This window comes from Wyeomyia smithii, chromosome 3 (genome assembly GCF_029784165.1).
Source record: "Wyeomyia smithii strain HCP4-BCI-WySm-NY-G18 chromosome 3, ASM2978416v1, whole genome shotgun sequence".
In the NCBI taxonomy this organism is placed as follows: domain Eukaryota; kingdom Metazoa; phylum Arthropoda; class Insecta; order Diptera; family Culicidae; genus Wyeomyia; species Wyeomyia smithii.
Window position 1 is genome coordinate 176,790,008 of NC_073696.1, and position 15,894 is coordinate 176,805,901.

The following is a 15,894-nucleotide window of genomic DNA, read 5'->3' on the forward strand; positions in this document are numbered from 1 at the left end:
TAATTATTGTTGGAACAATGGTTTTGTTATTCCATATTTACACTGCATATCCACTGAGCAAGGTTTTCTGAACTATCGTTTCCCAAAATATTTTTTTTTATTAGAGACGTTTTAACTACTAAGTAGTTATTTACATTCCCAAAATATTGTTTATAATTTGGCGAGTTTGAATCCTAAAATTTCTTTTACAACACTTTATAAAAGGCGCGTGAATAATTACGGAGTAAAAACATTTTTTGCAAGTAAACTTTGAATCGCAGGTAGAATTACATAGGGTAAAGGCACCGGTTTTGGCCATAGTATGTTATTAGTGAAAGATATTTGGCCTTCTTCCTTCGAAAAATATGTAATTGAATCAGTCCAACGTTGAAATCGGATGAACTCGCCTGTATTTTTCACTAACATTGAGTTTAAATAATAAAATTATGTTATTTTGTTTACATATTTTCCAAACTTCTCTAGGCTCTTATTTTGGCCATAGCCTTTCTAATTTGGCCACTTGAGGCTCCTATTTTGGCCAATTCGTGGAAAAGTTGAATTCACACGAATTTATTTCATAATTTGACTTTACCATGTAGATGTATTTTATCAGCAGAAAATCCTCGTTATTTAACTAACTAAACTAATATACATACATTGTATAACAACACTCTATTGCTCGCTTGTTCAGTTCTTTTTGGAATTGGAATTTTTTTTTCGCCACGAACAGTCATCGGGCGCGGACGCGTTTTCATTTCGCTCCGCAATTTAACTTGTATTTTAATTTTTTTTTACACCTTGACGGCGTCGCGAGTGCACGTAAGCAACAGTTTATTTATTTATAAACAATCTTTGACCGTCGCGCTACCGCGTGTATCTAACCTTGTCTCGACAATTCGTACTCGCCGCGTAACAATTTTTAATCAGTGCTATGGAAAAGCGTGGCATAACCAACTGTACTTCGACCGACAACCGTTTCCTGTGGAAATGCGAAGGAATATGCAAAAGGCACTTCCACGCTGCCTGCGTAGGAACCCGTAGAAACCAAGAAGAACTACTGCGTTCATTCATGCTGCCCTTATGCATAGAATGCCAGGAACAGTTCATGGACCAACTCCAACTGAAGAAGCTCATCCAGCACCAGAAAATTTTAACAGAAAGTATTGAATCACAAATCAAATCAAATCATTCAATAATCAGTCAACTTCCTAAACTGACTGTAACGCACGACACACTGGACAGTATCAATACACTGCTTTCTGAATTGAAGACGGAAATTAAAAAAGTAAATATCAACACAAACAATGCGTCGGCAAAAACCATAAATCGCATTTCGACGCTGTTCGGCGAACTTGGCCATGACTCCATATCGGACATATCGGACATTAGCAAAGAAAACCGGCAGCACACAAAGAACATACAACAGCACCTGGAAAAAGCATTTACTAATATAGAATCAAAAATTGACAATATGGAACACCAATTAGAAGCTATACAAAATAAGAAAACAAACTGCAGTACAACGGCGCAGGAACTAATTAATGAAATAAAAGCGCTCAAAGAATCGAATTCACTCCAGCCAAAAACAGACAATCATCCCAGTCTGGCTGAAGAACTTCGCCTTTCATTGCCACTTCCAGAATCGGACTCAGAAGAACACCGTACTCCAAATTTCACATCAGGCTGGCGCCTAATTGGCAATAAAAAAGTATGGAAACGCGACTGGACTGAATATGACGCCAGACAGCGTAAAAGACGCATGCAGGAAAAGCAAGCAGAAAAGGCCGCTCGTAAACGTATGCAGCAACGCAAACTTCAGCAGGAAAACTCAAACCCTATCAGCATAAGTAACACCTATAAACACGGAATAAACCATTTCGCCTGCAACTCAAAGAAAACTCAAATTGCTGAAATGCCAAAACAACCACTACCCTCGGACAAAGACCTCCTGGCAGCTGCACGCGTTCAATTTGCTGGGCCGCCGAATTCAGACATAACATCAAAATTTATAAATTTCCAAAAAGGCGAAACTATCAACCCATATCGGACAGAAAAAAATGCAACTAACAATGAAAATTCTGCACCGGCTCCTGCCAGCAACGCCAGCAACGCCAGCATACAATCAGCACCGCAAGACAGCAAATTTGAACTTGACCCCATGCGTCCACCAATCGTCCGACTTACGCAGCAATCATCGAATGGCGACGAGCGCTTTTTGAAGGCTAGACTCCGCGACCCAAAAGTAATGCATATTACACGCCTATATCTCGCATACATGAAGGACCAACCATCATCTGTATGCGTAGAAGGAATGACACCAACCAGTATAAGAATGCTTCTCGCATCCGAAGGACTGCCGACATCTCCAGAACAACTCCAACGCGTCTTTGTTGAAGTCCATCAGGAATATGGACTCACGCCAGCCGAAGCAGTAGCCGACCTTCAATCATATCGTCATTTTTTATCAAATGAACGCACGCACCGTCTTCAACAACTTCGCGAAAGTGTAAATAAATTTAGTACAAATTTTCGCAAGTAAGGACGCCCTCTTCTGAGGCAGAACCATTATATTTAAACATAAGTAATAACTTGACTAACACTTCTTCGCTTCCTCGACAGAATGCGACTGAAATTCTTATCTATTGTCAGAATTTCAATCGCATGAAAAGCCCAAGCAAAATGAAAGAAATTCAACAAAATCTATTGTCGTCATCTTTTAAAATAATTTTAGGAACTGAAAGTAGCTGGGACGAAAGCGTAAGAAGCGAAGAAGTATTTGGAAACAATTACAATGTATTCCGGCACGATCGGAATTTGTCTACCAGTCAAAAAAAGTCAGGCGGTGGAGTCCTCATTGCCATTAATGTAGACTTTACTTCTGAAGAAATAATATCCGACAAATATGAAGAATTTGAACACGTATGGGCCAAAGCATTTATTGCTGGCGAAGAACATATCTTCTGTTCCGTGTACTTTCCACCGCAACATGCTCATAAACATTCGTATGAGTTATTTTTCAAAACTCTAGAATCTATTATGTCTAACATGAAACCAGAAGTAAAACTGCATGTCTATGGCGACTTCAACCAACGTAATGCAGACTTTATTGTAGACATTGAAAATGAATCTATCTTACTCCCAGTCGTAGGCGAAAACGAAACACTGCAGTATCTTTTTGGCAAATCCTCAGAACTCGATCTATATCAAATCAATCATGTCAAAAACAAACAAAATGCTTATTTAGACCTATTATTCACAAACTGCACTGAAGACTTCTGTGTAGATGCATCATTGACTCCCATCTGGAAAAATGAAGCATTCCACACAGCAATTGAATATTCAATAGTAATGAATAACACTTCGTACCCCAGCGACTGCGAGTACGAGGATGTACCGGAATACCACAAAACTGACTTCGAACAAGTCAAACGTAGACTTCGCATAATAAATTGGCGTAGTATAATTTGTAAAGAAGGAAATGTCAACGAAGAAGTAACAAAATTTTATGAAATAATTAATCAAATTATATCAGAAAATGTACCTCTAAAGAAAAGAAGACGAACGAACACCAACAAATATCCAGTGTGGTTTAATCCACAATTGAAGAACCTAAAAAATAGAAAACAAAAAGCACATAAAATATACAAAAAAGACAACAATAGCGAAAATCTTCAAAATTACCAAGAAATTTGCTGTCAACTTGACGCAGCCATTAAAATTGCACATGAAGAACATAATCGTAAAATCGAACATCAAATCAAGTCTTGCCCTAAGAACTTCTTTAATTACGTAAAAACCAAACTAAAAAGTAACAACTTTCCATCACGAATGCATCTTGACAGTAATGTAGGACAAACTAGTAATGAAATATGTAGTCTTTTTGCCACTTTTTTTCAAGAAATTTACACCACATATGAAGAAACAGATCGCGACCGCGAATACTTCTCGTATTTTCCTGAATTTTCGAATTCTTTATCTGTCAATCAAATATCTGGATTCGAAATTCAAAACGCACTTAAAAATTTAGACGCTACGAAAGGTCCTGGACCTGACAGAATAGCTCCAATTTTTCTCAAAAATTTGGCAGAAGAACTATCTTTACCCTTACAACACCTTTTTAACATGTCCCTGAAGAATGGAATTTTCCCAGAACTCTGGAAAACCTCATATTTAGTGCCAATTTTCAAATCTGGCGCTAAATCTGACATTCGTAATTATCGTGGAATTGCCATTATTTCATGCATTCCAAAACTATTTGAATCAATAATTAATGAAAAAATCTTTCAACAAGTAAAACACCAAATTACAACTCAACAGCACGGCTTTTACAAAGGCCGATCAACTACCACAAATCTTTTGGAATTCATAACTTTCACTCTGACTGTAATGGACAACGGTAACCACGTAGAAGCTCTTTATACGGACTTTAGCAAGGCATTTGACAGAATCGACATACCATTATTACTCTTCAAGCTCGAAAAATACGGAACTGAAACAAAATTTTTGGAATGGCTGCAGTCATACTTAACAAAACGAACACAAATAGTCCGCTTTCAAAATTCCTTTTCAAACCCAATAGAAGTAACTTCTGGGGTTCCTCAAGGTTCCCACCTGGGCCCTCTTCTTTTTATATTATACGTAAATGACATTTTCTTTCTTCATAAGTCAATACATGTGCTTGTATATGCTGATGACATGAAGCTCTTTATAGAAATAACCAATGCAGAAGACTTCGAAATATTCCAGAATGAAATTAATGTTTTCTACACTTGGTGCAACAAAAGCCTATTACATCTCAACATTAAAAAATGTAATTCAATAGCCTTTAGCAGAAAAACAGTAACACCACCTACAAACATTTTCTTAGGAAACCAACCAGTAGAAAAATGCAAAATCGTTAGGGACCTAGGCGTAATCTTAGACTCCAAACTTACATTCATAGAACATTATAATACAATTATCAACAAAGCAAAAAGTATGCTGGGCTTTATAAAACGCTTCGGCCACAATTTTCAAGACCCATATACAATCAAACTATTATATATTACATACGTCCGACCAATTCTGGAATATTGTAGCATTGTATGGAATCCCTATATTGCCACACATGAAGAACGCATTGAATCTGTCCAAAAACAATTTCTTTTGTACGCGCTTCGTAAGCTAAATTGGACATCATTTCCCTTACCATCATATGAAGCACGCTGCATGCTTATAGACATACAAGCACTTAAAGAACGCCGCGATCTTTCAATGCTTTATTTTATCAATGACATTATTTCTCAACGCGTGCAATCTACTCAATTATTATCACAACTAAACTTTTATGCACCCAGTCGTCAATTAAGAAATCGTAAAATATTTTCGGAAAATTCTCACAGAACAAACTACTCAAAAAATGGCCCAATAAATCGCATGATGCGTCACTATAACCAGAACTGCGAAAATATCGACATCACCATGGGCAGAAATCAAATAAAAAAAAACGACTAACTACTGGAAATAATGTATAGAATATAAGAAAACATTGTATTATTATAACTGTAGTCTACATTTGCTTGACGAAATAAATAAATAAATAAATAAATAAATTCTGTTTCACTGTCTGGATTCCTCACTACAAAAATGCAATCCACCGCATTGAAAGCATTCAGCGCCGATTCGTACGTTACGCTCTAAGAATGCTTCCCTGGCGGCAACCCATGTGTAACACCCGATACGAGAATCGCTGCCAGCTTCCCCAGCTCGATACTCTCCAGCTTCGCCCAAAAACAGTGCGCGTTATGGTAGTCTCGGATGTTTTGACTTCACGGATTGATTGCCGGCCATTCTTCGCCTAATCAATCTAAACGCGCCATCCAAAACCCTGCAGAGGTCTTCTGCGTTGCAACTGCCTTTTCGTCGCGCCAACTACGGTGCAAACAGTGCCATCATTGGTATTTAACGTGCCTTCAACCGTGTGTCATGTGCTTTGAACTTTCATTTATCGCATTATATCAAATAGCGGTGCTGTAGTAATACAATCTTTTATATCCAAAAGCAGTTTTGTGTTTTCACGAATCTTATGCGATATCGTATGACAGCCCGAGAAACTCCGTTCTTTTCATGTTTTGCATCAATGTTTATACGTTACCATGGTTTTGTTTACATATGGCCAATATCAGGATTATGAATTATGGAATTGCTTTGATATGTGGCCAAGAATGGATCATTGGTCGTTTTTAGAAGCTGTCATTATTTTTGATATTGCAGAGAAAAATCATACCATAATGCCTATTTTTTTATCCATGTGCTGTAGTAAGTTGTGCCTGATGCTGGTAACAAAATTTATCATAGAAATAGACAAACTTTAACAAGGTTATACTCTATCAAAAATAGCTTGAAAATTACTTAAACGTTAGACTGTACGGTAAACCTAGGAGAGTATAATTAGTTCCTTTATTAAAAGTAAAATACGCATATTTGTTAGCTACAGTGAGTAATATATTTGTCGAGAAATATTAGTAGTTTCAATAGGAGACTTCGAAATAGGAGTAATTTAAGATACTTCTTCACAATTATCAATTTAATTCTATCATGGCCAAAACTGGAGCTATGGCCATAACCGGTGCTTCTACCCTACCTATCAGAAGCGTAAGTAGAGAAAAGGTTCGATATATTTGAGGTTTTTTTATAATGTATGTAGTTATATGAAACTTCGCGACACCATCACCGAAGAGTAATGACAGTAAAGGTAAACAAACTTAACTTTATTTCTCTTCTCTTTTCTTCATACACTGCAGCGGCTATCAATGCACTGTTATATAACATAGCACATAGCACTGTTAGTTGCATATAGGCTCCACCTCCTGCGCTTTTTCGGTTATTTGCAAGTTGAATAAAAGTAACGGATGCGATTTATTAAAATCTTTGAATGCTGCATTGAGAGTTGCATTTGCTTCATTGCAACAATGCGTGCTGCTTGGGTAGTTTGACTACCACTTTTAGATATTAGCGCATTACCATTAATGCTCAGACATACTCGATATTATTTTGCTTTGTGAAATATACTAAAACCATGCCAAAACCGGTTTCGCAATATCACCGTTTTGAGCTCAGTTTTTGTTCGATTTAAGATCTGTTTTTTTTTTTAAAGATGGGTAAGAAGATGCTAATATGTGGACAAACTCTTAGAATTTTGATATTTGGTCTTTGTTTTAATGGCGTCGAAAAACAATTTCCGATTTCTCAAAAATTCAAAATGGCGCCATTGTTGCTCCTTAAGTTTAAATATGTTCAAACTCGGGGAAATCTGGTTTTGCAAAGCAGGAAAAAAGTCGATTTTTGTTGCACTGTGTAATTTACTGGGATCAAAAACTTCTGATACTATTTCTGAATCATTGTTATGCGATGCGACTTTTTCCATTCTTGCCTGTGATCATAAAAGATTGGTTCAGAACACGACCAACCTTTAATATGCGTGCGGCAGTAAATTATAGTTGCTAAAACTTTTATTCCAAAATCGATGTTTTTGCTGACCATTAATTTTGGTAAACTGAAAACTTAATCAAAAAACTATATTTGGCTTTCAATTTCATTAGATTTCAGTTCAAGTTTGTATTTTTGCAAAAATATTGAAAGCAACGAGTCAAGGTGTCAGCCATTTAGCAAGGTTATGTTTGTGTTCGTGGTACAAACCTACCGAAAGGAAAAAAGTTTCCGGAAATATACTATGTAAGTTTCAGGCATGCATTCAAAAGTCGTCTTTTGAAAAGAACATTCACGGGAATGTCTCAACAAAGTTAAAACCGGAGACATGCCCGTCGCGGACGATGTAAGACAGCTTAGATGCAATCGGCTTACTATCTACAGCAAGCTCTCCGATTCGCACCAAAGAATACCAAAAAAATGCATAAAATAGGCCCTTTAATTATAACTTTTAAGGAGAAATATAATATATTATAAAAAAAAAATTCTGGATAGAATCCTGTCGATTTTTTAAATTGTTCAGAGTAGCCCCCAGTCGGACGCAACAAATAACTTTTAAAACCCAAATTCCAAATTAGTGGTCCATTTTGTAGAAAGTTCTTTGATGCAAATTTTGATGCAAAATATTCCAGATAATATTTTTTGTGAATGATTCATACATCAACTTTAACTCTACTATTTCGAACTATGGATATTTTTTATGAATATTCGTTCATTGATTGAAATTCTAATACACATCGTACCATTGCGTACGATAATGAAAAATATGCATTCAAAAATAGTCTTATATGTTACACGCAAAAGTTCAAGTCTTGTACAATCAATGTGTCATCCCGATTCGCACAAGTTTCGCGCTATAATCGCACAATAAATGTGTAAAATGCATAACGCAACAGTTGACATAGATTGAAATCAGAATTATCAATATTTTTATTAATTATTATTAAATTAGTCAGTAAGGAGAGCTTCGTAGCCGCAATTTTACAGAGTCCGCTTTGATAAGCGGATGGTCGTGGGTTCGAATCTTAGTAGAACAAGGCCATTCGATGTCAAAGAGGACTTGAACATGGGTTTATTCTCAGGCTCCCCATCAGTTTCCATTCCTTCACACTGTCTCTGCATGACTTCTTCTTAACAAAAATAAATCCCTCTTATCAAATAAAACTAACCAGAAGGACGCACGAAACTTCTTCAGGGAACTATAATTGGTGATATTTGGCAGGAGGAACGAGGCTCGGTATAGTAGAACAGTAAGCGTGCAAAAGGAAAGAGTAACATCACATTACACTCAAGCACTGATAAAAAATAGTAATATGCATGCCACTTCTCAATAGCGGTATTGCTAATAACAAAAGTGCGGGATACAGCAGACACCCGGGCATATCTCACAATCAGTGCTGATAAAAGTAATTTTCCCCAGAAAAATTCTTCGAAAATTACAGCCAATCATTTTCAATTTTCACTTCCAATGATCGCAGCACTCTTTTAGATACACTAGATTTTCGTCCTAGTAACGTGCTGTTATACTCAGATGAAATAGATCGCGCGCATCGTTCACGGTTACGGAATAAAATTTGACGACAAATCCAACCAAATGATCTTCACTTCAAAGCGAAAAAGAAAAACAAGCAGTCCACTCAACCAAAATGAACCTCATCGAAACACTTTTTCACTGACACTGACCGATGCCGTGACAATCTTCGTTAACTGATAAACTGATTTTGTTGTCTTGTTTTCATCGCATGAAATATAATGAGGTGTTTTGACAGTTCACTTCCATGCAAAAAGCGGGAAGGGAGAACTCTGAAAGGATTGTAAAAAAATACCGTTTATGGATGCTTTTTTTCACTGTCACTCAAGAGTGTCAACAAATATCAACCCTGCTCACAATAGATCAACGATTCTGGTCGAAGTGAGTAAGTCAATACAGAAACAAAAAATCTAGTCAATACCCAAATTATCAGTATTGCTTGCTGGTACAATACCAGTACAAATCAACATGACGATACTAACACCAGAGGAAACTTTTTAGGTGTAGTAGTTTGGAGCTGCCAAATACATAAAAAAAAAACGCTAGAGCATGATTTGCGTTATGCCCAACACGCAATCGTTGTACTGCTTCCAAACAACATCAACAATTACGCTAAAAACGCACAATTTTGTACTGGTTTCGCACCATCCAACTTTTGCGTGTACTTTTTACATCCAGTGTCTTCATGAAATTAAGTCGACATTATTTTGATATATCCGAACAATTTTGTACAACCGTTTAAGACTTTGTTATCAGTTTATTTATCAAACTAGCGTCTACATAAGACTGGCGACTAGTGTTCGCCGACTTCGGATCGAATTTTGGAACGTTTTGGAATTTCGGAACGGATTCCGATTGGACTGGAGCAAACCCTCTCCAAAATGAGTTTTTGTTTGATTTTCGATCGGAACCCGGACATAACTTTTCGTTACGATGTCGATTATTGATCAAGTGATGGTCTGTTTTGCTCAAGTTTGTTTCATTGTCGTCAGACTTCGCGTTAGCTGGTTTAACGGTTTATATTAAAAACAATACACATTTTCGATTTTCATCAACCTCTTGCTGCTGGCCTATGACGTGATAGATATTTTAACAGTAAAAACGATTTAGAAGTATTTCAAAGCGTTATTTATTTTGTCATAAAGATCTCTGAGTTTTCAAAAATTACAAATCTATTCTCTGTGCGACATTAGTAATTTTCGTATTAACCGACAAAGACTAAACTTTAAAGATAAAGCGTGACAATATTCGCATTTCAAGCGTTTCTTGTATAGTAGAATGTTACTATCCAAACAGTTGGTAATTCATTTTTCTGTTAACTACAAACTATTGAATTGAATAAAAAAAATATTTGTTTTAAGCCCGTTTAGTACTTGCATCGTTGACAAATACTGGTTAATTTTAAAATATGTAATTAGACTTTGTTTATATCTTTGATTTTGTTTACTACTCAACATGAGTATGAAATGTTAAATTATAACTATTATTATAAATTATAGAAACACGGAAAAACCAATATTTTTGTTTGTTTTGTTTAGTCAGTGAAAAAGTTTTTTTTTCTCTTAATGATCGATGTGTTTTATGAGTGTGCTTTCCCAGTGTGTAGCACTGCCGAGAGCTGAAGACTGGTTGTCCGTTGACGGTTGATGTGGTTAATTCAGTTGTCGACGTTGACGGGGAATGGCTCCTGGTGCTGATGTATCTTCTCATCTCATATCTTGCTTATGTAATCTTGAGTAAGTTCAATATTCCATGACTCTTTACTAGAGCAGGACGGCAACCGTGTACATCATTGGGTACAAGTGAACATTGTGTTTTATTGTGTTGATGTTGTAATTATAGAGATAATCGAAATGGAAAGAGAAAAATCATATGAGAAGTAAAGGATAACATACGGAGCAGTCAAGTAAGAATACTGAACCAACATTAAAAAAGGAAACGTAATGTATTAGTTCAACATAACAATGAAGAAATCAATACTAAATTGTAACAAAAATGTTCGTGTAAATATTGGATCTAACTGAGAATTCAAATCATCAAAAACTATATTGTTTTAATGCTATCATACTTTGAATCTTACATAGCGGCATATTTAACATTGTATTCGGCATGGCAATTGTTTATCTTTAGTTCTCAATTGAACAATTTGGTTTTATATACAGTTTACTTTGCTAACAGTTCATATTTATACCAAGATTTTATACAATATTTACAAGAAGCATTTAGCGGCATTACTGAAAAATGCAAAGAATGTCAGCTTCCGATGATCAGGCGTTTATTGTACTTGACTTGCATAAAAACATTCGATCAAGAAGACTGTCAGCATAACCCAACATATCTATCATCAACGCCAAACATTAGAGCCACCTTTATCAATTCAGCAAAACCAATAAGTAAAACCAGGATTCAGCACTACTGAGATTTGGGATATTTTGTGCTGACATTTTAGTTGGGTTGAACCGAGATTCACGAAAAAAATGACAGCTGTCATTTCTTCAATCGAGCACTCAGTATCATTGTTATCGGCAATTAATTAACGAGTTTTGGCAGTAAATTTTAAGTGTGTGTGTATGCGTACATTAGGTCAATTTTCGTGCAATGATATTATCGTTAAGGAAGCATTCTTATATCACGTTACGCGCTCAGGAAAGGGTGTAGGGGGGTATATTCAGTGAAGCGTTACAAACGTCAATTTTTTTGACAATTTGGCAAGTTTCGCATAATATATGAATGTTCCCTCATCGCGTTCTCAGTTTCAGAAAGAGCTGCTGCCAGTCTTCTTGAAATGCTTCGTCTGTACTGTTGATGATCAGTTCAATAAACACACTTCATTTGTTTTTAATTATGTGGAAGCATAGTACTAGTGCGATTGTTAAGAAAAACTCAGTATGTATATACTATAAGATACAAGCATTTTTGTGATGATTAAGCCATAAAAAATTTGAATTTAGTTCAACGGGTTTTAAAAAATTACAGGCTCAAAAAATAAATGAGTAAAATAACTCATGCAGCCATGAAGCAAATTTAAAAGAAACGCTTGTAGATGCCGCTGGTATATTACTGTGGATGCTCGCCGCTCCAGATTCTCTATGAATTAACATAATTTCGTTTGAGGCTGTCGCAAATATGGCCTATCTTTCGATTCGAAAGTGTACGTGAGTTAACGAAAACTGTGTAGGGATTGGGTGTGTGCAGAATGTGTATTATTATTCCGAATGTAGTAAAATCAGCTGCTACGTGATGAAAAATCGAAAATAAACTTTCAGTAGTCTAGTTCGTCTTCCTCGTCGTCACTACGGCAGAGAAGTTTGCTATAAAATATATGAGAGAAAAAAGCGAAAAATGATACTTTTTTGTAAGATATGGAAAACTGTGACATTTGCAGATCGATTCGATTGTTTCATTTGTGTTACAGTAAGCACCTTTCTAATATATAGTAGGATAGGGTAGCGTAACCAGTTTTGGCATTATAACAAATTTGGGTCTCCTTTTACTGGAGAATTCATCTGATTTTATTTATGATAGTTGGAATTTGTATGAAATATATATAGATACCAAGGTAAACTAATCTACAAAATGCGTTCTTCTAACAGGAAACTAATATCATCATTGGATGACATAAAAATAATATGTCTTAACCCTCTAGTGCCCAAATTAGTTTTCAGACGGACTTCGAAAAAATCACTATGAATTTTTATAAACATTTTTTAAGTATTGACTGAAGCTTTTTAGAGATTCAACTGAAGACCGTCTAAAGGCGGCGCTGGGCACTAGAGGGTTAATATTGATCGAACAAATTATTATGGAATGAGCTTTGTTCATCTATGAAGATTTAACACAAAGAAAAACAAGTTGACATGACCCCCTATGATGATGGAATTTGAAGCTTCTGTATTTTTCCACATTTTTATCATCAATCATCTGATCAGATTAACTGCCCGGTTAAGAAATAGAAACGTTTAAGTTACTTAAAATGATAGTTATTCAAGTGTTAATAGTGTTGACCTGGCGGATCGTTTGAATCATAATCACACTCGTGATTTACAACAATACTTCTGATCAGATGCTCGTGACCAAAAGACCGTACAGAGATGAATCTCAATCGAAAGCGTAAATCGAAGTGGTATCTTCTATTATTATTTTTCTCATAAGGGAAACATTATTGTAGAAATTTAAAAAAAAGTTAAAGAATCGTTATTTTTTGTACTCTGCGCAGGTTACACTATCCGTGATAAGTTTTTACGTTCATAGTTATGGGTTCGAGCTTTTTATTTTGATCATGTGAATATCAAACATATAGACAATCATATATGTTTCCATCGTACAGATCGCAACTGCAAATTAAAGGTTGATGTAACAAGTGTGCACGAAATGGGCACAGCTATAACCAGATTTATGCATTGAAAATGGGAAAATATGTTTGCATATACAGCGTGATTCAGATTTTCTACAATTTTGACGTAAGATCAGAAAGCAGCCGATTTTAATTTTATTATATTATTCCGAAGTTCGCAGGTCGATGGTACCCACCGTTTCAGAATATATATATATATATATATATATATATATATATATATATATATATATATATATATATATATATATATATATATATATATATATATATATATATATATATATATATATATATATATATATATATATATATATATATATATATATATATATATATATATATATATATATATATATATATATATATATATATATATATATATATATATATATATATATATATATATATATATATATATATATATATATATATATATATATATATATATATATATATAGTGCTCTTCTGTGGTTTAGTTCTAAATATTAATTTAGAAATTGCGTCTTGGTGCAATATTCAGAGGAATAATATTTATAACTGAATGATCAAAACCCCCAAAATACTATTATCAGAAGAATTATAAAAAAGTTAGTCATGCTGAATCACACTGTAATCGAAAGGCGAAGTGAAAGGAAGCAGTTTTAGATCATGAGACATGTGAACATACAAGCTACAGTAGAGTATGACGATATACAAAGGAAAAAACGATGTGAATTGTAGAATACAAAATAGTGAAATACTTATTTAGCGTACGCACATCGTGGAATAGAGAGCACGTCTATTCACGCGTCAGATTGGGGAATTACATCAGGAAGCTCAAAATTAATTTCATGGATGTGTAACGAAAGAGTTCAGATAGGCACACAGAGTTGGGATAAATTGCTGGTGGCGTGATTAGTTACGATCACTTTGAGCACAGTCAAAGAGAGGTTTTTTTTTGTAACTGATTGTAGGTTGAGCTGAGATCGAATTGGTTACTACCTTCGAAAGAAACAAGAGAAGCGTTGCAAGGTTAATTTAGATCATGCAATACTCACTTTTCCTTAGTGGGATACTTTTCTGCGTAAACCCGTGGTGATTTGTGGCAAGCTTTGTCGCAGCAGGGACAGTACCAATAGCTAAGCACGCCGATCGAAACAGCAAAGAGCACATTTGGTATGATTAACGAAAGTATTAGATGTTTAAGATTGTCGTCCCACGAGTAGCGAGCCACTACCATTTCCGGATATGCACGACTGTAGTAACACGGAAAAGGTTCTCCTACGTGCGCATATCTGCGAAAAAATTCAATACAGCTCGTTACACAATTTATATTGATTCTTTGATTTTACCCATATTTTTTCGCGAATTCAGTGCAGTTCACTCGTGGAGGATAGCCGCAACCTTCTGTGTTAACTAGGAACTTGGTATCCATTACATCCCACTCGATAGCATCAAGATCTCTTGGTTCCTTCTGCAATGTATGATATGCAATCTTGGTGTAGTTGACCAGTAGTTGGTGGCATCTAATGGCGGCTGTTGTGCAACCTTCCCGACAGGAACTCCATGTACAGTTCCGCATTCCCTCGGCGTACACATGATCTGTTACTACACATGTAACTGGTACTGGATCGTAATCAGCTACAATGGTGGAAATGGCTGGGTCCACTACGAACGGTATCAGAAAAAGAAAGGCGAATACCGACAAAATCGCCGTAGTTCCTGAACACAGACATAGAATTTAATGTCAGTTAGGAAGAAAGAACTTAGCAGCCATTCACAAGCGACCTACCCAAACACAGAGAGGTGTAGAATTTAGCTTTTTCTAATAGTTCTGCAATCATCTCCTCCCGCGAAGGTGGCTTTGGTTCTTTGCTCGATTCAGCGACACTGGGTGTGCGGCTGTGTGCAAGACTAACTTTGCTGTTGTTCGAGCTGGGTTTACTCATTGTGGTTAGACTAGGAGCCGCTGACAAGGTCGACAGGGATGAACGAAGGTCGTTGGTTGATTTCATGTTTGATTCGTTAGTATGATTGTTGTGGGCGCGAAGAATTTTGTGTTTTTGGTCTACTGTTTTTAGCGTTAAACTGCTATTCAGAAGCGTCGTTGCCTATGTTATAGATAATTGTTTGCTTCTATATGGTCATTTATTAAATTTAGCCTGCTAAAATCGTCTTCTCAGTGGTTATTTCTATGGCTATTTGCTATTTAAGATGTATCAAGCACTGTTAAATTGTTTAGAGTTGATAATTCACGCATTCCTCTGTTCATGCATTCTGCTGCCTATGAGCAGTTTTTTTTACTAGCGTCAGCACACGGTTCAAGCTTGGGATGTTCCGTACGATTGTGTTTAGCAAAAATTGCAAACAGCGTTTTTTTTTCTCGTACGTCTCGTGTCTGGCTAAGTTCTCGTGTTTATCAGTGTTTGGTGTAAAATTTCAACTTTTCTTGTGACTAATAAAACTTTAAACTGAGACTAATTCAACAAAAACGTATCAGTAACAACAAATATTTTACATATCACGTGAAAGAGTACAAAACGTTGTTAAACGCACGGTAATAGCTTTAGGTTATTGCGGG

General features: G+C 35.8%; 2 protein-coding genes across 4 annotated transcripts in view; one reads left to right on the top strand and one right to left on the bottom strand.

Annotated features, from left to right (window-relative positions):
- The window catches only part of LOC129732535 (cilia- and flagella-associated protein 298-like), a 74,756-nt gene that overhangs the window by 8,676 nt on the left and 50,186 nt on the right, over positions 1–15,894 (top strand). The window lies entirely within an intron of this gene.
- LOC129732537 (protein tipE) lies at positions 10,083–15,328 on the bottom strand. 3 transcript variants are annotated; one of them, XR_008729282.1, is made up of 5 exons: positions 15,106–15,328; positions 14,666–15,035; positions 14,372–14,608; positions 12,039–12,288; positions 10,083–10,740 (listed from the first exon to the last, which is right to left on the bottom strand). XR_008729282.1 is itself a non-coding variant. In XM_055693494.1 (4 exons), the coding sequence occupies exons 1-4, from the start codon at positions 15,326–15,328 to the stop codon at positions 10,689–10,691; spliced, it is 882 nt and encodes a 293-aa protein (XP_055549469.1). In that variant the 3' UTR covers positions 10,083–10,688. The 3 variants fall into 3 exon arrangements, 2 of the variants coding, with proteins under 2 accessions (XP_055549469.1, XP_055549470.1); XM_055693494.1 differs by lacking the exon at positions 12,039–12,288; XM_055693495.1 differs by having other exon boundaries at positions 10,083–12,288.